This window comes from Pecten maximus, chromosome 1 (genome assembly GCF_902652985.1).
Source record: "Pecten maximus chromosome 1, xPecMax1.1, whole genome shotgun sequence".
Classification (NCBI taxonomy): domain Eukaryota; kingdom Metazoa; phylum Mollusca; class Bivalvia; order Pectinida; family Pectinidae; genus Pecten; species Pecten maximus.
This window is the reverse complement of record NC_047015.1, coordinates 12,463,845-12,488,915: the sequence shown is the minus strand read 5'-3', so window position 1 is coordinate 12,488,915 and position 25,071 is coordinate 12,463,845. Positions and strand designations below refer to the sequence as shown.

At 38.0% G+C, this 25,071-nt stretch overlaps 1 protein-coding gene across 1 annotated transcript; it reads left to right on the top strand.

The window, feature by feature from the left end:
- The first annotated feature begins 1,144 nt into the window (after positions 1-1,144).
- LOC117325228 (ribosomal RNA-processing protein 7 homolog A-like) lies at positions 1,145-17,778 on the top strand. The gene is made up of 8 exons (XM_033881323.1): positions 1,145-1,229; positions 2,340-2,479; positions 2,905-3,030; positions 4,927-5,056; positions 12,897-12,994; positions 16,452-16,601; positions 16,893-16,941; positions 17,650-17,778. The coding sequence occupies exons 1-8, from the start codon at positions 1,178-1,180 to the stop codon at positions 17,733-17,735; spliced, it is 831 nt and encodes a 276-aa protein (XP_033737214.1). The 5' UTR covers positions 1,145-1,177; the 3' UTR covers positions 17,736-17,778.
- Positions 17,779-25,071: the final 7,293 nt, after the last annotated feature.

Genomic DNA, 25,071 nt, shown 5'->3' with positions numbered 1-25,071 from the left:
ACGAATAGGTGATATCACTTATTCGAATAGGTGATATCACTCATTCAAATAGGTGATATCACCTATTCGAATCGGTGATATCACTATAAAAAGTTCTTAAGTGATATCACCTCTTCGAATAGGTGATATCACTCATTCAAATAGGTGATATCACCTATTCGAATCGGTGATATCACTATAAAAAGTTCTTAAGTGATATCACCTCTTCGAATAGGTGATATCACTTATTCGAATAGGTGATATCACTCATTCGAATAGGTGATATCACCTATTCGAATCGGTGATATCACTATAAAAAGTTCTTAAGTGATATCACCTATTCGAATAGGTGATATCACTTATTTGAATAGGTGATATCACCAAATGGGAATAAATAGTAAAACGGTGCCCCATAAGCTGGAAGCTAGAACGCCTTTCCTTATATTATCTTTGTGTCTACTCTGTAGATACTTTCCCCCTTTCCACGAGTACATGAACATACACAATTCGGAGTATAACGTTAGTTTCGGTTGAGCAAGTACAAAACCCAGAATGCACTCAAGCGTGAAGAGACTTTTCATAACATTCTGTATTTATTAGGTCAGATCTCACTTATTACTGAATGGATTTTTGTTCGGACACAAGCAGCAAAAGGGTTGATTTATCGTCCTTAAAAAAATATAAGTTATACATTTGTATTTAACAGTATACAAAATTAGAAGTGAAAGTGGTGGCAGGAATGAACCCATATGAAATAAAAATGTCGATATCTACAACTGTTTTCGTTATAATAAATACCTATATCTCAAATAATACTGGACAGAATTTTGTTCAGGAACCACCACCAAACGACGAATGTAGTACTCGTTCACATGATATAAAATGTCTGAACACATATTCGATATTAATCGCAAAAGTAGTGACCGGAATGAATTGAGGTGGTGTGAAATATTAGCAAAATCATCAACGTTACATTCCCATCATTACTGGCCCATATCTCTTTTTATTACTGAACCGGTTATTGTTCGGGTATGCAGTAATAACGGAGATATGACTAAAGAAACACAATAAATCAACACAAATCTCTTCACGCCTGAGAGAATTCCGGGTTTTATCCTCTTCCGTTTCGGTCACTAATCCTGTCATTAGCGTGTCCCTCCCGTGAAAAGCGTTTTCATAACGCCGATTAAAAGAAAGCATGGAGAAAATAAATGAACAACTCGATCACGTTGACGTCCAAGGATTTACTGGTAATGTACATAAATTTAAAAAATCATGACGAAATTTTCCTAGTAATATTTCAATTCCATTAGGCCTTGAAAACGGACACAAAGCATATGATATTCGTGTTTAACGGGTCTGAATTGCCCCTCCCCCACCATATTCCACCCCTCAGCTGCTCCACTGGGGCCGCTCAACAATAAGAGGACAACGTTCACGACCGGTCGATTCAATGTACTACTCAGCAAAAACCGCAGTCGCGATCGGTCATCACGCTGAGGGTGCTGACTATTGGTGCAGTGAGGAGCCTTTTGTGCAGGTTAAAACTATTTACATGATGGGAGTAGTCCGTGTACTTCACATGAAGGAGAGGAAAATGCAACGACCAGTGGCGCCTATTTTGGTGACCCTCTCACCTTAAATTCACCACTGACAACCAGTCATTGACCTGTGATTAATATATAATAATAAGGAGCCTGGTGACTAGAAAATTTGTTCGAAAATTTTTAGACAAGAAGAAAAATCCAGAAAATGTGCTCTACTACCATCACATAAACACTTCTCTGATCACAATCTGAAATTAAACAAACTTTGTAAAATGGCAATTACCATCCAAAAACGCAGATATATGTTATTGTATACTGATCTGAAAAGTTCATAGGAAATGTTTTATAGAAATTAAAATAACTGGGTTGGTGACCCAGCTTTTCCAATTGGCGCATAGATTATAAGGCATGGTAGCTCATGATCAATAGGCCACCTGATAAAAAAATATACACTTTGAGCTGTGTTACCTGGCCACCAGCACAAGGTTCAGTCCAGTTCCGCTAGGACCACTGCACTACCGTCAGGTCTGGTGTCTATCATATGGCATTGAAACGTCTACCACTTAGAGCCAATACGACGGAAATAGATTTAATCCCACAGTTTTCTGTTGTTTTGATATGAATACTAGTTATTGACAATGACTGAATTTTTTTGTATTAACTCTTTTTTTTATAGAGAACATTTTCAACAATTTTTTCGCAGAAAGTCTTGTTGGGTGATCATGAAGACACCAACCTGCTTGTGCTGGTGCCGTTTTCAGCCCTGAACAGCCAAATAATTATCTGATATTGTATTGTATTTCTGTATTTCAGTTATTCAAGTGAAGTACTCAGCGAGAAGTAAAGCATCCCACTGTATTTACTTGAAGGAGCATAATGTTCGTGAGGAAGATAAGTGTAAACCAAAGGAAACCACACTGTTTCTGCTCAATGTACCTCCCTATTGTAATGAGGTAAGAAGTAGTGACAGTTCTGTGATAGTAGCTAACGATAGGTGATAAAGGTATGATTGATTCACAAGCTAAAAATAGCAGTGTCATTTAGCATGTACTCAGAACAAAAATCTCGAGAACTTAGGTAATTCCCCCCATTTAAGCTGTTTGGAATTGCATGGATCAGGGCTAGGTATTTTCAGTATTTGTATTGTATGAATGGTTACAATTTGTTTCTGACTTAAACACAGTCTTTGCTACTTTACAACTACACCTGTGGATATAGTTTCCCAATTATACGTTTTGTAAAATGGAAATGATTCTACTTCAATGCTAACCTACCCTGTGAATCTAACATTTCACATGTCAATATATATATATATATATATTACTACCTGTCATACTACCTACACATATGTGAATGACATATAAGTTGTTTCTTTAAGGAACATTTGAGACACATGTTCTCTCCTTTTGGAAAAGTCCTCCGTGTTTATCTCCATGAGAAGCCGTCCAGTGGACCTCCACTCAAAGATGCCTCTAAATACTTTCCAACTGTGAAATTGCATGAGGTGAGAATAAACCATAGTTTTCTATATCTGTTTAGATATTATCATTAACAGCAGGTACCATGCCTAAAAGTGCTAACATTTTCTCATATACTAGTAAATTACTGTGACCAATTAATGTTCAAGGTCACAGGGGTCAAGTAGGTAAAAAAATCTTTATAGAATCTTCTCAAGTTCTGGAAACCTGCTATTTGGCTATAAGACACCTGTTTTAAATTGCTGTAAAGTTTCCTCATACAAATGACCTTGACATATTTTCAAGGTCAGAGAAGTATGTAAAAGACTTCAGAAATCTTCCATCTTCATAAGTGCTAGAAGAGCAAGATGCCATATGATTTGTCAGAGGGATTCTGGGACTGAGAGTTATAACATTCCTCATTTACCTTGGGTCCTATTACATGGTCAGATAAGGAAAATTCCTTTGAGAATCCGTTTTCTCAAGTTCCATAAAATCAAGATATTTTGCCAGCAGGTGACTAGGATGGAGTGTTATTGTAACGTATAGGGTTCTGTACGACAAAGAACAAAGTCTCTGCGATTAGTTTCTATATTTATTCCGTTGTAATGTAATGTATCAGTGACTTGCGCCACCTCGTGGACATGGATAGAAAGGTGTTACACCGAGTACACCGCCGGCACCTGCTGCCAGACCCGGCACCACCGGCTCAGTACGCCGGCACTTTTAACCTGCTCCGGTACGCCGGCGTGTACCACCAGAGCACACAGGAATACCTGCCAAGCCTTCCCAGACTTCCGCTGAGCTACCTACATGTATCAAGTCTTCGTAGACTTACCTGCTCATGCTAATCCTCGTACGAGTACAGGGAATGTCCGTGCCGGCGGCGTCCACGTGTTTATATACATGTCCACGAGGTCGCTTACAACAACGAAAATGCATAACGCTTATTTCCTGCAAAATAATGTACAATTTAAACCACGAGTTATAAAACTGCATAACACTTATATAAAATGCATAAAGCTTATTTCAACAAATTACAGAAAGAGTTTACTAATGTGAATAATAAAAAAATATACTTAATTATTGCTTCCTCCACTAATGCTAAAAATAGATCACAGTACCTAGCTGTCAAATGATACACATTACGTTTCATTATAAAGTTTATAACTGATATAAATGACCTTGACCTATTTTCCATGTCACAGGGGTCTAAAGTTTTAAAATTCATTTGAGATTTTTCTAACCTTCTAGAAGACCAGAATAATTGTGTTTACCAGTAGGTGCTTGGTATGGAGTGCAAGCTATGAGATTTCCTCATACCAATGACCTTTTTCTGTTGTCAAGGTTGCAGGGGTCAAATGCACTAAACACTTCACATTTTTTTTTCTCAAATTTCAGAATACCCATAATAATTATATGCCCTGATATTTTACGAGTATGTACCATTCCAAGGTTGAAATGCTCAAAAGTTTCTGAATACTGGTGACCTTGAACTCTTAAGTTCACAGTGGTGAATCAAATATGTTAAAAACTTCAAGATACTTCTCAAATATCACTAACATAGAGACAACATGAACATTTGAAATAGTAATTTTCCTTTACCTGTTATGAATTAAAACTAATTACTAGCCATGTGAGCAATTCAGGCCATCTGCCCTCTTATTTTCAGGGACATGCAAGGGTGGGCAATTTGCTTGATGTTCAGTAGAAAGCTGTGTACCAAATTGGATACTATGAAAGCCCCAGATACCTCAGATATTTCAGATGGATATTTTTGATAGGATGACTCAAATTTAAGTATTCTGGAGCTTTCTTAAAATTGAAACATACTAGTTTACACATTTTATACACCAGTAGATAATGTTGTTTTTATGTACAATACACTGATACTATTTGTTTTTTAATACTACCATATCCATGTGATATTATTTACCTTACAGGGTTTCAAGGTGGCATACATAGTATTCAGAAAGCCAGATGCCATCAAGAAAGCAAAGAATATTCCATACAGCAAACCACTAATTATATCATTGGATGACCCTCACAAATGTACAGGCACAGGAATGGGTAGTAAGTAATTAAAAATACAATAAGGCATTACTATCCAAGGACAAGAACTAATAAGCGAACAGCAATAGCATTGCTGAAGTCGCTGTAACTTCTATCAGCCATTACAGTACTGTATTACCAGAAAATAAAACAGGTTAACTGTACCCTACCAAGCCATTACTGTATTACCAGTATACACAACAGGTTAACTGTACCCTACCTAGCCATTACTGTATTACCAGTATACACAACAGGTTAACTGTACCCTACCTAGCCATTACTGTATTACCAGTATACACAACAGGTTAGCTGTACCCTACCTACCCACAGGGGCTTGGCACGATTTTCCAAATGATAGTCCATATATATATGTATATAGTATCAAGGGTAGTAACTACAAAGAGGGGGAAGACGAACGTATTTAAAAAAAATTAATTTGTCGTATTCTGCGGGTCAAAAATCTTAGTGACACATACATTACCTTAAAGAGAAATGTTTTATCTTTCCAATGAGTGTTCGATGAACAAAATTGGCCAAGTATTATCCAAGTTATGACCTGACGAATTCGGAAATAGATGCCGAAATGGCTAGGTCGGAATCTCCCTGTCCGGTTGAATAGTCGCCTCGCCTCTAATGGGTACCTCAATAACCATTCAGAAATCGAAAAATCGACGCTTGCAGCGGTATACAGTAACCATAACTATGTCAATATAGGATGTTGGTTGGTTATGTTATCCGTCATGTGCCGTAGCCAATTCCATATTACATCACCGAGCTTACCGTCTTCAAAAACACCGCCATCTTTCCCTAACCTTTCGTGATTTTGTTTATGTCGTTACAAGTGGTGGTACAGCCAAGAAGCGTTCCGAATGAAGGGAAAGATGGTGGTTCTTTTTGAAGACGGTAAGCTCGGTGATGTAATATGGAATTGGCTACGGCACATGACGGATAACATAACCAACCGACATCCTATATGGACATAGTTATGGTTACTGTATACCGCTGCAAGCGTCGATTTTTCGATTTCTGAATGGTTATTGAGGTACCCATTAGAGGCGAGGCGACTATTCAACCGGACAGGGAGATTCCGACCTAGCCATTTCGGCATCTATTTCCGAATTCGTCAGGTCATAACTTGGATAATACTTGGCCAATTTTGTTCATCGAACACTCATTGGAAAGATAAAACATTTCTCTTTAAGGTAATGTATGTGTCACTAAGATTTTTGACCCGCAGAATACGACAAATTATATTTTTTTAAATACGTTCGTCTTCCCCCTCTTTGTAGTTACTACCCTTGATACTATATACATATATATATAGACTATCATTTGGAAAATCGTGCCAAGCCCCTGTGTACCTACCCATTACTGTATTACCAGTATACACAACAGGTTAACTGTACACTACCTACCCATTACTGTATTACCAGTATACACACCAGGTTAACAATACACTACCTAGCCATCACTGTATTACCAGTATACACAACAGGTTAACTGTACCCTACCTAGCCATCACTGTATTACCAGTATACACAACAGGTTAACTGTACCCTACCAAGCCATCACTATATTACCAGTATACACAACAGGTTAACTGTACCCTACCTAGCCATCACTGTATTACCAGTATACACAACAGGTTAACAATACCCTACCTAGCCATCACTGTATTACCAGTATACACAACAGGTTGACTGTACCCTACCTAGCCATCACTGTATTACCAGTATACACAACAGGTTAACTGTACCCTACCTAGCCATCACTGTATTACCAGTATACACAACAGGTTAACAATACACTACCTAGCCATCACTGTATTACCAGTATACATAACCGGTTAACCATACACTACCTAGCCAATACTGTATTACCAGTATACACAACAGGTTAACTGTACCCTACCTAGCCATCACTGTATTACCAGTATACACAACAGGTTAATTGTACCCTACCCAGCCATTACTGTATTACCAGTATACACAACAGGTTAACTGTACACTACCTAGCCATTACTGTATTACCAGTATACACAACAGGTTATACTGTACACTACCTAGCCATTACTGTATTACCAGTATACACAACAGGTTAACTGTACCCTACCTAGCCATTACTGTATTACCAGTATACACAACAGGTTAACTGTACACTACCTAGCCATTACTGTATTACCAGTATACACAACAGGTTAACTGTACACTACCTACCCATTACTGTATTACCAGTATACACAACAGGTTAACTGTACACTACCTACCCATTACTGTATTACCAGTATACACAACAGGTTAACTGTACACTACCTACCCATTACTGTATTACCAGTATACATAACAGGTTAACTGTACCCTACCTAGCCATCACTGTATTACCAGTATACATAACAGGTTAACTGTACACTACATAGCCATTACTGTATTACCAGTATACACAACAGGTTAACTGTACCCTACCTAGCCATTACTGTATTACCAGTATACACAACAGGTTAACTGTACCCTACCTACCCATCACTGTATTACCAGTATACACAACAGATTAACAATACACTACCTAGCCATCACTGTATTACCAGTATACACAACAGGTTAATTGTACCCTACCCAGCCATTACTGTATTACCAGTATACACAACAGGTTAACTGTACCCTACCTAGCCATCACTGTATTACCAGTATACACAACAGGTTAACTGTACCCTACGTAGCCATTACTGTATTACCAGTATACACAACAGGTTGACTGTACCCTACCTAGCCATCACTGTATTACCAGTATACACAACAGGTTAACTGTACCCTACGTAGCCATCACTGTATTACCAGTATACACAACAGGTTAACTGTACCCTACCTAGCCATTACTGTATTACCAGTATACACAACAGGTTAACTGTACCCTACCTACCCATTACTGTATTACCAGTATACACAACAGGTTAACTGTACCCTACCTACCCATTACTGTATTACCAGTATACACAACAGGTTAACTGTACCCTACCCAGCCATTACTGTATTACCAGTATACACAACAGGTTAACCATACACTACCCAGCCATTACTGTATTACCAGTATACATAACAGGTTAACTGTACCCTACCTAGCCATCACTGTATTACCAGTATACACAACAGGTTAACAATACACTACCTAGCCATCACTGTATTACCAGTATACACAACAGGTTAACTGTACCCTACCTAGCCATTACTGTATTACCAGTATACACAACAGGTTAACTGTACCCTACCTAGCCATCACTGTATTACCAGTATACACAACAGGTTAACTGTACCCTACCTAGCCATTACTGTATTACCAGTATACACAACAGGTTAAATGTACACTACCTACCCATTACTGTATTACCAGTATACACAACAGGTTAACTGTACCCTACATACCCATTACTGTATTACCAGTATACACAATAGGTTAATTGTACCCTACCCAGCCATTACTGTATTACCAGTATACACAACAGGTTAACTGTACCCTACATACCCATTACTGTATTACCAGTATACACAACAGGTTAACTGTACCCTACATACCCATTACTGTATTACCAGTATACACAACAGGTTGACTGTACCCTACATACCCATTACTGTATTACCAGTATACACAACAGGTTAACAATACACTACATAGCCATTACTGTATTACCAGTATACACAACAGGTTAACTGTACCCTACATACCCATTACTGTATTACCAGTATACACAACAGGTTAACTGTACCCTACCTAGCCATCACTGTATTACCAGTATACATAACAGGTTAACTGTACACTACATAGCCATTACTGTATTACCAGTATACACAACAGGTTAACTGTACCCTACCTAGCCATTACTGTATTACCAGTATACACAACAGGTTAACTGTACCCTACCTAGCCATTACTGTATTACCAGTATACACAACAGGTTAACTGTACCCTACCTACCCATCACTGTATTACCAGTATACACAACAGATTAACAATACACTACCTAGCCATCACTGTATTACCAGTATACACAACAGGTTAACTATACACTACCTAGCCATCACTGTATTACCAGTATACACAACAGGTTAACTGTACCCTACCTAGCCATCACTGTATTACCAGTATACACAACAGGTTAATTGTACCCTACCCAGCCATTACTGTATTACCAGTATACACAACAGGTTAACTGTACCCTACCTAGCCATCACTGTATTACCAGTATACACAACAGGTTAACTGTACCCTACGTAGCCATTACTGTATTACCAGTATACACAACAGGTTGACTGTACCCTACCTAGCCATCACTGTATTACCAGTATACACAACAGGTTAACTGTACCCTACATAGCCATCACTGTATTACCAGTATACACAACAGGTTAACTGTACCCTACCTAGCCATTACTGTATTACCAGTATACACAACAGGTTAACTGTACCCTACCTAGCCATTACTGTATTACCAGTATACACAACAGGTTAACTGTACCCTACCTAGCCATCACTGTATTACCAGTATACACAACAGGTTAACTGTACCCTACATAGCCATCACTGTATTACCAGTATACACAACAGGTTAACTGTACCCTACCTAGCCATTACTGTATTACCAGTATACACAACAGGTTAACTGTACACTACCTAGCCATTACTGTATTACCAGTATACACAACAGGTTAACTGTACCCTACCTAGCCATTACTGTATTACCAGTATACACAACAGGTTAACTGTACCCTACCTACCCATCACTGTATTACCAGTATACACAACAGGTTAACTGTACCCTACCTACCCATTACTGTATTACCAGTATACACAACAGGTTAACTGTACCCTACCCAGCCATTACTGTATTACCAGTATACACAACAGGTTAACCATACACTACCCAGCCATTACTGTATTACCAGTATACATAACAGGTTAACTGTACCCTACCTAGCCATCACTGTATTACCAGTATACACAACAGGTTAACAATACACTACCTAGCCATCACTGTATTACCAGTATACACAACAGGTTAACTGTACCCTACCTAGCCATTACTGTATTACCAGTATACACAACAGGTTAACTGTACCCTACCTAGCCATCACTGTATTACCAGTATACACAACAGGTTAACTGTACCCTACCTAGACATCACTGTATTACCAGTATACACAACAGGTTAACAATACACTACCTAGCCATCACTGTATTACCAGTATACACACCAGGTTAACAATACACTACCTAGCCATCACTGTATTACCAGTACACACAACAGGTTAACTGTACCCTACCCAGCCATCACTGTATTACCAGTATACACAACAGGTTAACTGTACACTACCTACCCATCACTGTATTACCAGTATACACAACAGGTTAACTGTACCCTACCTAGCCATTACTGTATTACCAGTATACACAACAGGTTAACAATACACTACATAGCCATTACTGTATTACCAGTATACACAACAGGTTAACTGTACCCTACCTAGCCATCACTGTATTACCAGTATACACAACAGGTTAACTGTACCCTACCTACCCATCACTGTTTTACCAGTATACACAACAGGTTAACTGTACACTTAGTCTACCTTGCCATCACAGTATTACCAGTATACACAACAGGTTAACTGTACCCTACCTAGCCATCACTGTATTACCAGTATACACAACAGGTTAACTGTACCCTACGTAGCCATCACTGTATTACCAGTATACACAACAGGTTAACTGTACCCTACCTAGCCATTACTGTATTACCAGTATACACAACAGGTTATACTGTACCCTACCCAGCCATTACTGTATTACCAGTATACACAACAGGTTAACTGTACCCTACCTACCCATTACTGTATTACCAGTATACACAACAGGTTAACTGTACACTACCTAGTCATCACTGTATTACCAGTATACATAACAGGTTAAATGTACACTACCTACCCATTACTGTATTACCAGTATACACAACAGGTTAACTATACACTACCCAGCCATTACTGTATTACCAGTATACATAACAGGTTAACTGTACCCTACCTACCCATCACTGTATTACCAGTATACACAACAGGTTAACAATACACTACCTAGCCATCACTGTATTACCAGTATACACAACAGGTTAACTGTACCCTACCTAGCCATTACTGTATTACCAGTATACCTAACAGGTTAACTGTACCCTACCTAGCCATCACTGTATTACCAGTATACACAACAGGTTAACTGTACCCTACCTAGCCATTACTGTATTACCAGTATACACAACAGGTTAACTGTACCCTACCTAGCCATCACTGTATTACCAGTATACACAACAGGTTAACTGTACCCTACCTAGACATCACTGTATTACCAGTATACACAACAGGTTAACAATACACTACCTAGCCATCACTGTATTACCAGTACACACAACAGGTTAACTGTACCCTACCCAGCCATCACTGTATTACCAGTATACACAACAGGTTAACTGTACACTACCTAGCCATTACTGTATTACCAGTATACACAACAGGTTAACAATACACTACCTAGCCATCACTGTATTACCAGTATACACAACAGGTTAACTGTACACTACCTAGCCATCACTGTATTACCAGTATACACAACAGGTTAACTGTACCCTACCTAGCCATTACTGTATTACCAGTATACACAACAGGTTAACAATACACTACATAGCCATTACTGTATTACCAGTATACACAACAGGTTAACTGTACCCTACCTAGCCATCACTATATTACCAGTATACACAACAGGTTAACTGTACCCTACCTAGCCATCACTGTATTACCAGTATACACAACAGGTTAACTGTACACTTAGTCTACCTTGCCATCACTGTATTACCAGTATACACAACAGGTTAACTGTACACTTAGTCTACCTTGCCATCACTGTATTACCAGTATACACAACAGGTTAACTGTACCCAACCTAGCCATTACTGTATTACCAGTATACACAACAGGTTAATTGTACCCTACCAAGCCATTACTGTATTACCAGTATACACAACAGGTTAACTGTACCCTACCTAGCCATTACTGTATTACCAGTATACACAACAGGTTAACTGTACCCTACCTAGCCATCACTGTATTACCAGTATACACAACAGGTTGACTGTACCCTACCTAGCCATTACTGTATTACCAGTATACACAACAGGTTAACTGTACCCTACCTAGCCATTACTGTATTACCAGTATACACAACAGGTTAACTGTACCCTACCTAGCCATCACTGTATTACCAGTATACACAACAGGTTAACTGTACCCTACCTAGCCATCACTGTATTACCAGTATACACAACAGGTTAACTGTACCCTACGTAGCCATTACTGTATTACCAGTATACACAACAGGTTAACTGTACCCTACCTGGCCATTACTGTATTACCAGTATACACAGCAGGTTAATTGTACCCTACCTAGCCATCACTGAATTACCAGTATACACAACAGGTTAACTGTACACTACCTACCCATTACTGTATTACCAGTATACATAACAGGTTAACTGTACCCTACCTAGACATCACTGTATTACCAGTATACATAACAGGTTAACTGTACCCTACCTGGCCATTACTGTATTACCAGTATACACAACAGGTTAATTGTACCCTACCTAGCCATCACTGTATTACCAGTATACACAACAGGTTAACTGTACACTACCTACCCATTACTGTATTACCAGTATACATAACAGGTTAACTGTACCCTACCTAGCCATTACTGTATTACCAGTATACACAACAGGTTAACTGTCCATGACCTAACTATTACCGTATTTATGACTTTACAGAGTGGTGTAAAAATTACGAAGAAGAGAGGATAAATGTTGAAGATCTGCAACAGGAGATTGACACGTACATGGCTGAATATGATGCTCGGGTGGATGAGGTAATGTTTACACAGGGGAAATGTTGTATTTCAGGGGGAAAAGAATCTGAAGTAACTAAATATTTATTAATCATTATTGAGTAATCAGATTATAAAACTCTTTTCTTTTTAGCCCACCATCATCAGATGGTGGGCTATTCAAATCGCCCTGCGTCCGTGGTCCGTCGTCCGTCCGTCCGTCCCTCCGTCCGTCCGTCCGTCCGTAAACAATTCTTGTTATCGCTAATCCTCAGAAAGTACTGAAGGGATCTTTCTCAAATTTCATATGTAGGTTCCCCTTGGTGCCTAGTTATGCATATTGCATTTTGGGACCGATCGGAAAACAACATGGCCGACAGGCAGCCATCTTGGATTTTGATCATTGAAGTTTGTTATCGCTATTTCTGAGAAAGAGCTGAAGGGATCTTTCTCAAATTTCATATGTAGGTTCCCCTTGGTGCCTAGTTATGCATATTGCATTTTGGGACCGATCGGAAAACAACATGGCCGACAGGCAGCCATCTTGGATTTTGACCATTGAAGTTTGTTATCGCTATTTCTGAAAAAGAGCTGAAGGGATCTTTCTCAAATTTCATATGTAGGTTCCCCTTAGTGCTTAGTTATGCATATTGCATTTTGGGACTGATCGGAAAACAACATGGCCGACAGGCAGCCATCTTGGATTTTGATCATAGAAGTTTGTTATCGCTATTTCTGAGAAAGAGCTGAAGGGATCTTTCTCAAATTTCATATGTAGGTTCCCCTTGGTGCCTAGTTATGCATATTGCATTTTGGGACCGATCGGAAAACAACATGGCCGACGGGCAGCCATCTTGGATTTTGACCATTGAAGTTTGTTATCGCTATTTCTAAGAAAGTACTGAAGGGATCTTTCTCAAATTTCATATGTAGGTTCCCCTTGGTGCCTAGTTATGCATATTGCATTTTGGGACTGATCGGAAAACAACATGGCCGACAGGCAGCCATCTTGGATTTTGACAATTGAAGTTTGTTATCGCTATTTCTAAGAAAGTACTGAAGGGATCTTTCTCAAATTTTATATGTAGGTTTCCCTTGGTGCCTAGTTATGCATATTGCATTTTGGGACCGATCTGAAAACAACATGGCCGACAGGCCGCCATCTTGGATTTTGACCATTGAAGTTTGTTATCGCTATTTCTAAGAAAGTACTGATTTTGACAATTGAAGATTGTTATCGCTATTTCTCAAAAAGAACAGAAGGGATCTTTCTCAAATTTCATATGTAGGTTCCCCTTGGTGCCTAGTTATGCATATTGCATTTTGAGACCAATCGGAAAACAACATGGCCGACAGGCAGCCATCTTGGATTTTGACAATTGAAGATTGTTATCGCTATTTCTCAAAAAGAACCGAAGGGATCTTTCTCAAATTTCATATGTAGGTTCCCCTTAGTGCCTAGTTATGCATATTGCATTTTGAGACCGATCTGAAAACAACATGGCCGACAGGCCGCCATCTTGGATTTTGACCATTAAAGTTTGTTATTGCCATTTCTGAGAAAGTACTGAAGGGATCTTTCTCAGATTTCATGTGTAGGTTCCCCTTGGTGCCTAGTAATGCATATCGCATTTTGGGACTGATCGGAAAACAACATGGCCGACAGGCAGCCATCTTGGATTTTGACCATAGAAGTTTGTTATCGCTATTTCTGAGAAAGTGTTGATTGGATCTTTCTCCAATTTCATATGTAGGTTCCCCTTGGTGCCTAGTTATGCATATTGCATTTTGAGAATGGCCGACAGGCAGCCATCTTGGATTTCGAAAATTGAAACTGGTTATCACTATTACTAAGAAACTAATGAAGGGATCTTCCTGAAATTTCATATGTAGGTTCCCCCAGGTGCCTAGTTATGCATATTGCATTTTGAGACCAATCGGAAAACAACATGGCCGACAAGCAGCCATCTTGGATTTTGACAATTGAAGTTTGTTATCACTATTTCTCAGAAAGCACTGAAGGAATCTTTCTCAAATTCCATATATATAGTATATATAGGTTCCCCTTGGTACCTAAATCTTAAATTTTATATATAGGTTTCCCTTGTTTGAAAAGTACTAGAGGTTTCTTCTGAGTTTACACAGATTAGTAAGACTTAGAAGAAGAGAAAAGTAGAGAAAAGATCAATCTGACATGGAACCTATGAAGAACATTCAATGGTGGGCGCCAAGATCCCTCTGGGATCTCTTGTTTTTAATTTGAGCTTAACTTGGGGGTTACAAAGCTATTTTTAAACCTGAGCTTAACTAGGGGTCACATAGCTATTTTAAGACCTGAGCTTATCTAGGGGGTTACATAGCGATTGGCACTACAGAACCCAACAAAAAAAGATGATGTGCACAGACTGATTTTCTATTTATACCAGGTGACATTGATATTTGACCTTTCAGTCTGAAAAGATATCAAAAGCAAGCACTTTCTTTGCAAAAGCACTGGATAAGTCAATCTAAGCAGAAACAAAATATTGGATCAGATTACTTGGTAACTATGCCCCGCCAGGAAATCGGGTGCAGCAAGGGCAATTTATGTCTTACAGACATTTTCTAGGTTTTAGGGTTACCTGAGTCGAAGTCTCAGATGACCTATTGTGATCACCTTTTGTCTGGTGTCGTCTGTTGTAAACAATTTACATTTTTGACTTCTTCTCAAAAACCACTGAACCAAGTTCAATGAAATTAAACAGGAAGCTTCCATCGTAAAATGTCAATCAAAATTGTGAATTATATGGTCCTGACCCCCCAGGGGGCCTGAGGGGCAGGCAAAAAATAGTCAAATTGACTAAAATTTCAAAAATCTTCTACACTCACAGATATGGTAGAATAAGATGCTCTTTACATATAGAAAGGTCTTTAGGTCCTTTACCAAAATTGTGAATTTCATGACCCTGGGGTCTCATGATTCCACCTGGGAGAAGTTAACTATAGTTTATAAAGGGAAACCATATTTTTGAGCATTATTTTTTCCAGTTGCCATTGGAAATAATACACACTTTGTTAGAATTATCAGTATGGGATGCATGTCGAGGCCAAAAAGAGAAAATTTCAAAAAACTTCTTCTCAATACCTAAATAAGGTAGAATCAAATAATCCCTGTATATGTCTTAAGGTGCTTTACCAAAATTTGTGAATTTCATGACCCTTGGGTCCCAAGTTTCCCCCTGGGGCAGGGTAAACTTTACTATAGTTGACTAGTTTTTACTGTCATTTGTTTGATTTCTATTGGAATTCATTCTAACTTTAGATTAACTTAAATATTTCAAAACTCAGGTGACTGTAAAGGCTCATGGGCCTCTTGTTTTCATTATTTATTTGGAATGAATTTTTTCAGCAGCCAGACTTTAAAAAAAGATACCAACTTATTGACAGACTGTCTTCCTAAACAAATTGAATTGTTTGACATTCCTAACATCAACGTAACAACATTATGGTTTGTCTACAGGAGAAACAGAAAGCCAAGGATATGGAGGGTGTGCCCGATGACGATGGCTGGGTGACAGTCACAAGACATGGTAAAAATAAGGGTGTTCCATGGAAGGAGTCACAAGAGAAAAAAGTTACAGCCCGAGAAAAAAAGAAAAGAAAAGACAAGGTAAACAACTAGTGAACTATTTTAAACTTGATATCTATCAATGTGCTTAAAGTAGTTAAAACTTGTGTTGGACTAAAATGATTTCACTTGTATTTTCAATTTTACCTGCCTATTATCACAATGTCAACAGTAGATGCTGAACTTTACTTTAACAAAAAGTGTTGGGTTTTTTTCCTTATTGAGGGCAGCCTGCATTTGGGTGAAGGGAAACCAATTCTTCAATGGTTAAAATTATATGCAGACATCACATGTATTTGATTTAAAAACTAACAATTATTTCCCCCTTTGTAGGAGTTGCTGAATTTCTATTCGTTCCAAATTAGGGAAACAAAGAGGGAACGTAAGTATTTTAATCTTGAATATTTTAGTCTCCCTTCATCTGACCTTATCTGTTGTAATTACATAAGATACACAAAAAGTATGTGATTTTGTTTATGCCTTCACCATCTAGTGTGTGGGTGGGGATGAGGCGGGGGCGGGGCGGTATATATACTTACCCATCTCTGTTTATCCTTTCCTGTTGTGAATCATTGACATATGTCTTAAGAGTCCAAAACAGATTTAGTTCATATTGACACAATAGAATCATATTCTGGTTGTTATTGATCAAGTTTGAAGTGGTCAAGTCACCTATTATCCCTTCTGCACAGGACACATTCCATAGTAATTCTTGAGAACCCCTTACCAAACTTGGTTCATATTTACACCCTATCTTTACATCGAGGACTACCCTGATAATATTCTGGTGGACATAGGTCAGGGTTTAAAGGTCAATGGTCACCTTTGGCCTCTGCTCAATGGACACAATGTGTCCTGTGTCATTTCTAATCAATGTCATGTCTTGAGAACCCATCAAAAATTTTGATTCATATTTACACCATGGTATCCTAGCACCAATTATAAGTTCTTTGCATTGGAGAGGGGGACATTCATGTCATTTTCTAGTAAAATTTTTCATTTGAAAACAGTATTTCATCAGTGTTAGTTACTGTCATCTTAACATTATATACAATTGTATACTTATGAATTCACTTTGATTCTTCCACAGAAATAGCAGAATTGAGAATAAAGTTTGAGGAAGACAAACAACGAATCGCTCTGATGAAGGCATCAAGAAGATTCCGACCATATTAATTGTTATGTTTACTGATTTTTAATACAAGAATATGAAAACTGAGTCATCTTTTCTACTTCTTTAAATACTCTTACATATGTACAGTACAAAGAAATATGATCATATTATGGTAGATGCCAAGATCCCTCTGGGAACTCATTTTATACTAGTCATCCATTTAACATCCCTCTGGGAACTCATTTTATACTAGTCATCCATTTAACATCCCCTTGGGAACTCATTTTATACTAGTCATCCATTTAACATCCCTCTGAGAACTCATTTTATACTTGTCATCCATTTAACATCCCTCTGGGAACTCATTTTATACTAGTCATCCATTTATCGTCCCTCTGGGAACTCATTTTATACTAGTCATCCATTTATCGTCCCTCTGGGAACTCATTTTATACTAGTCATCCATTTAACGTCCCTCTGAGAACTCATTTTATACTAGTCATCCATTTAACATCCCTCTGGGAACTCATTTTATACTAGTCATCCATTTAACATCCCTCTGAGAACTCATTTTATACTTGTCATCCATTTAACATCCCTCTGGGAACTCATTTTATACTAGTCATCCATTTATCGTCCCTCTGGGAACTCATTTTATACTAGTCATCCATTTAACGTCCCTCTGGGAACTCATTTTATACTAGTCATCCATTTATCGTCCCTCTGGGAACTCATTTTATACTAGTCATCCATTTAACATCCCTCTGGGAACTCATTTTATACTAGTCATCCATTTATCGTCCCTCTGGGAACTCATTTTATACTAGTCATCCATTTAACATCCCTCTGGGAACTCATTTTATACTAGTCATCCATTTAACATCCCTCTGGGAACTCATTTTATACTAGTCATCCATTTATCGTCCCTCTGGGAACTCATTTTATACTAGTCATCCATTTATCATCCCTCTGGGAACTCATTTTATACTAGTCATCCATTTAACATCCCTCTGGGAACTCATTTTATACTAGTCATCCATTTAACGTCCCTCTGGGAACTCATTTTATACTAGTCATCCATTTAACATCCCTCTGGGAACTCATTTTATACTAGTCATCCATTTAACATCCCTCTGGGAACTCATTTTATACTAGTCATCCATTTAACATCCCTCTGGGAACTCATTTTATACTAGTCATCCATTTTTCCTCCCTCTGGGAACTCATTTTATACTAGTCATCCATTTAACATCCCTCTGGGAACTCATTTTATACTAGTCATCCATTTTTCCTCCCTCTGGGAACTCATTTTATACTAGTCATCCATTTGTCATCCCTCTGGGAACTCATTTTATATTAGTCATCCATTTAACATCCCTCTGGGAACTCATTTTATATTAGTCATCCATTTATCGTCCCTCTGGGAACTCATTTTATACTTGTCATCCATTTAACATCCCTCTGGGAACTCATTTTATATTGTCATCCATTTATCGTCCCTCTGGGAACTCATTTTATACTAGTCATCCATTTAACATCCCTCTGGGAACTCATTTTATACTAGTCATCCGTTTATCGTCCCTCTGGGAACTCATTTTATACTAGTCATCCATTTATCGTCCCTCTGGGACCTCATTTTATACTAGTCATCCATTTATCGTCCCTCTGGGAACTCATTTTATACTAGTCATCCATTTAACATCCCTCTGGGAAGTCATTTTATACTAGTCATCCGTTTATCGTCCCTCTGGGAACTCATTTTATACTAGTCATCCATTTAACATCCCTCTGGGAACTCATTTTATACTAGTCATCCGTTTATCGTCCCTCTGGGAACTCATTTTATACTAATCATCCATTTAACATCCCTCTGGGAACTCATTTTATACTAGTCATCCGTTTAACATCCCTCTGGGAACTCATTTTATACTTGTCATCCATTTAACATCCCCCTGGGAACTCATTTTATACTAGTCATCCATTTATCGTCCCTCTGGGAACTCATTTTATACTGTCATCCATTTAACATCCCTCTGGGAACTCATTTTATACTAGTCATCCGTTTAACATCCCTCTGGGAACTCATTTTATACTTGTCATCCATTTATCGTCCCTCTGGGAACTCATTTTATACTAGTCATCCATTTAACATCCCTCTGGGAACTCATTTTGTACTAGTCATCCGTTTAACATCCCTCTGGGAACTCATTTTATACTTGTCATCCATTTATCGTCCCTCTGGGAACTCATTTTATACTAGTCATCCATTTAACATCCCTCTGGAAACTCATTTTATACTAGGCATCCATTTAACATCCCTCTGGGAACTCATTTTATACTAGTCATCCATTTAACATCCCTCTGGGAACTCATTTTATACTAGTCATCCATTTATCATCCCTCTGGGAAGTCATTTTATACTAGTCATCCATTTATAGTCCCTCTGGGAACTCATTTTATACTAGTCATCCATTTAACATCCCCTTGGGAACTCATTTTATACTAGTCATCCATTTATCATCCCTCTGGGAAGTCATTTTATACTAGTCATCCATTTATAGTCCCTCTGGGAAGTCATTTTATACTAGTCATCCATTTAACATCCCTCTGGGAACTCATTTTATACTTGTCATCCATTTATAGTCCCTCTGGGAACTCATTTTATACTAGTCATCCATTTACCATCCCTCTGGGAAGTCATTTTATACTAGTCATCCATTTACCATCCCCCTGGGAACTGATTTTATACTTGTCATCCATTTAACACTGACACATTTAAACACACTACGCTTTCACTATAAAATATGAGGTTACATTGAACTTTGAAACACTCTAAGGTACAGGGACTTGGGACAAATTCCTAATTCACATGCCATATAGATATACAATGTATATTATTGTACATGTTTATGGACTGATGGTTAGGAGTTTGTACCAAGTCCCTGAACACTTGGATGCAGGCAGCAATGTTGTGAAGTATGATCAAGATCTAGCCGATTCTCTGTCTTCAGTTACTGTAAATTACTTATATTTCGCGTGGGATTTATTTTCGCGTTAATTCGCGAGGAGAGTCGAACGCGAATTCAAATTCCTCGCGAATATTTATATAAGAATGACAAGGATCAGTGGCGTCCATTTTGAATCTATCGTAATCTTTAGTTGGTGAACAGACATCGACATTAAAGTAATAATAGAATGATAGATTATATACTTATATCAGAGTGTAATTTTATATCACAAAACACCAAAATTTCACACACAAAAAACCTGCTGAACACTAATATTGTAGTTGAACGCGGACTAAAATACCTTCTAGGCGATGATTTAGTTTAAGCGCAGTAGGTCCGGTCCCGAGGATCCCGGATGGTCACCCGGAAGACGTCGTACTTTATCACCTGTGCTGTTGTCTATGTAAGCTTACATGTATGTCGTACTTCACATCGCTTTGTTAACTGTTTCCGTAATAGGGACCGGCAAATTATCTTTGGTTACTATTTTCTTTAAATTGGAGATCTGTGGCGTGGTCATGTCGTTGAAATAATGCAGAAAAACTATATATGAACGGGCATGACACTGGTATATAGCCTAGAGGCGTATACAGGTACGGTACATACAATTCAGCATAGACAAACATCGATTTCACATGACTTTTCTTGTACCGTCACATGACTCTCATCAACAAAATGGCTACCAACATGGAAATATCGCCAACCTGTTAACGTCATTCGCGAATTTAAAGTCATTTTGAGGTCAGAATTCGCGAAATTATGTATTCGCGAATAAGTTGAATGAGGTGAGGTAAATCACTTATATTTCGCGAAATTAAGAACTCGCGAAATATAAGTGATTTACAGTAATCAGAAAACAAAATTTGACACTTGTGACCTTGAATACAGGTCAAGGCCATTTTTTACACCATCTCAATTCTAGGTGTTTAAGTTAATGAGAAATTGTTTTAACAAATTTGACCCATATTACTTTGAATAAAGGTCATTTTTGGGTGGGGTTGGGGAGGGGGGCATCACCCCAAGGAACCTATCGGCCAAATAACTTGATTCTTCGTGCCAGGTGAAATAAAGAAATTGTATGCCATAGTCATCCATTTAAAAATAGATGTTAACTCCATGACACATTAACCTTGCAGATATGACCTTGAAAAATCCTAAATATCTTCAATGCCCAAAGAGTAAACCATGTTTTGACACCGACATTCCCTTTAGATGTCAATGCTCCAGGACCTTTCCCAAGGAAATATCTATGGTCAAGATAATCCTAACACTATGGACAAAATGCTGTTAAGTATGATCATTAAAACAACATGGTAAAGGCTCGATCACAACATTGCTGATGGATGACCAAAGAGGACCACCTGTCGCCATCTTGGATTCATTGTCGAACATTATGAAGCAAAGTTAATAAGGATAAAGCATTGGCACCCACCATTGAATTCACTTTATTGGGTCCATGTAAAACAGTTTCTCTACTTTTCTCATCTTTCCTTTTAATATTTGAAAACAAGGGAAACCTACATGAAATCTGAGATCCATCAGGAACTTTCCAAGAAACTGATACTAGAATAACTTACTTAATTGAAAGGGGGTTGTTCATGGTCACCAAATGAAAAGCATTATGCTTTGTTCCCAGTTGGCAGGTTGATGGAGCTTAACATCCACACAACATCTGAGGTCGTATATGGTTGATACTAATTGTAATACTTGAGTAGGGACTGTGGTGGTTGAGTGGTTAAGGTGTCCCGACACTTTATCACCTGCCCTCCACCTCCGAGTCGCGAAATCCACATGGGGCAGTTGCCTTGGCCGGTGGTTTTTCTCCGGGTTCTCCGGCTTTCCTCCACCTCCAAAGCCTGGCACGTCCTTAAATGACCTTGGCTGTTAATAGGACATTAAACAAAATAAACGAAATAACTTTAGCAGTAGATAGAATTCGACACAAGGACTGTACTCAAACTCTAATCCCTTATTCATGAAAAGTCCTGTATCAGGTTGCATACTGATGTGAGATGTGGTAGCAAAAAAATATACAAGTACGTAGTTAATGATAAAAAATTCCTATATGTGAGGGGCCGTAACAAAAGCAAAATAGAGAATATTAATACAGGGTTCAAACTTTATCTGTAATCCATTATGAATAAGCCGCATACTGATTTTCAATTTGATGTGGCAAGTGGTAGCTAAACAAGAGTACCCTCATCAGTACAAAGCTCACCTCGCAGTGTATGTCACTATACCTCGCACTAGAATTAGTGGGCGAGTTCACCAACTGGAATCTATACCAACATTTAAAAAAAAAAGTATTGCAATATCAAAGGTAAAATAGACTCAGTTTGAGATTTTGAATTGTAGAAAGCATTAAAATCATCATTATTATAAAACATGTTTCATTCAGGGAAAATATGGTTAACCCCTAAAGCAACCCTGAAACCAATTATTAGAACTCTAGAGCAAATGCCTTTCAACACATTTAGAAACCAGCACTGACACCAGGATGACAAAATAAGCTCCCTCTCCTCAAGAGGCGAGGTAAAAAAAAGGCTGAAAAACAGGTATTTAAAGTGAATTTCCAATGTACAAAGGGCTATAGCTCCAGCAAAAAATGGAATACTGATACAGGATTCAAATTTGAACTAATTTCTTGTGACAAAGCTACATACTAGATAACAAATTGATGTTGATTATCAGTAGCGAGAAAAAAAAAAAGTAAATAATTAATGTGGATTTGCAATGTACAAAGGGTCATAACTCCAGCAACAAATGGTATATTGCCACAGGGTTCCAACTCCATTGGAAGTCTATTATGATAAAGCCACTCACCAAGGAACAAATTGATGTAGCAAGCAGTATCTGAAAAACATCTGGAAAACAGGTAAATACGAGAATTTCCAACGGGCAAAGGGCCATAACAGTAACCTGAGTTTTGAAATATTACCATCAAGCTATCATCCAATGCTGATAATGTTAAAGTTGGAATGAATTCCAATAGAAATCAAACAAATGATATTCAAAATTGTGATTTCCCTATATCAACTTTAGTAAAGTTTCTCCCTCCCCAGGGGCAAACCCGAGACCCCAGGTTCATGAAATTCACAATTTTGGTAAAGCACCTTTAAGGGTCATCTATATAGCAGAATAATGTTGAATTTCAAACACGAATAAATAGCTTAAAATTTGCACAAAAATAGTCATGAATATACCGAAATGTTTGTTTGGACATGTAGTGTCTTAAAATCACAAATAATTTGATGTAGATGCTAACAATTTCTTCTATAAAGTTACTTTGTGGTAAGTTGTAGCATGGAATAATTCTAAGCCACAAAAATAACCAAACCTGAAAAATAGCCCAGATGTCATGCTCACAGGTGTCTATAGCACAGGGTAGGAGCATTTGTTTGACCGGATTTGACTTTATGTAGGTATAAACACATATTCAGTTTTGACCTTGAAATGCAAATGGCGGCTGTGGATGATATTACACAAATATGGCATAAAGGGAGGCATTTCAGCCATTAAAAATGCTCCTATATAATACATTTAAGACATCTGATTATAGTAAGAATGACCATTTTAAGACAAATTGTCAAACTGGTGAGTTTTGGGCCTTTTTCAGAAATATGTATCTTTTACCCCAAACTCAACGGATGAACATTTTTTCCTAAAAACAGTCTTCCTGCCATGTCTAGAGTTCTCTATAGTATCTAATATGAGCATTTTTGACGTTTGAAATACCTTCTTATATGCCATAATTGTCTGATTTTATTCACAACCGCCATTTGCATGTCAAGGTCTAAATAAAATCAGTGTTAATACATATCATAAAGTCCAATCTAGTCAAACCAATGCTCCTATTTTGTGCTTAAGACCCTTGTGAGCAAAACGACATGACTGTTTTGCACAATAAATGAGATACAAATGAGTTAATTATGTCCCCCTGAAACATGAATTTTTCCCTCTTTTATGTTTTGTTGAAATTTACGAACTACTGAACAAATTGAATGTCAACAGCAAGGCCCACAGTTTGACATGATACATATCAAAATTTTATCAAGTTATTTCTATTAAATAACACCCTAGTAGGGATGTATAGCCTTGTAAAATATCAACTGTTTTGGCTGGATTTGCTGTTTAGATGCCCCTTAACCCTTCCATCTATTATAAGAGTACATAATGATTCTACCTTGTTTTGGTCTTGAGAAGATTTTGAAAATTTCAGTCAATTTGACCCTTTTGGCTACGCCCCTCAGTCCCCTGGGGGTGGGACCATAAAATTCACAATTTTGATTGTCCTTTGGCCATGGAAGACTTCTGAAAAATTTCATTAAAAATGGTTCAGGGGTTTTTGAGAAGTCAAAAATGTTAATTATTTACGATGCCAAACAAAAAG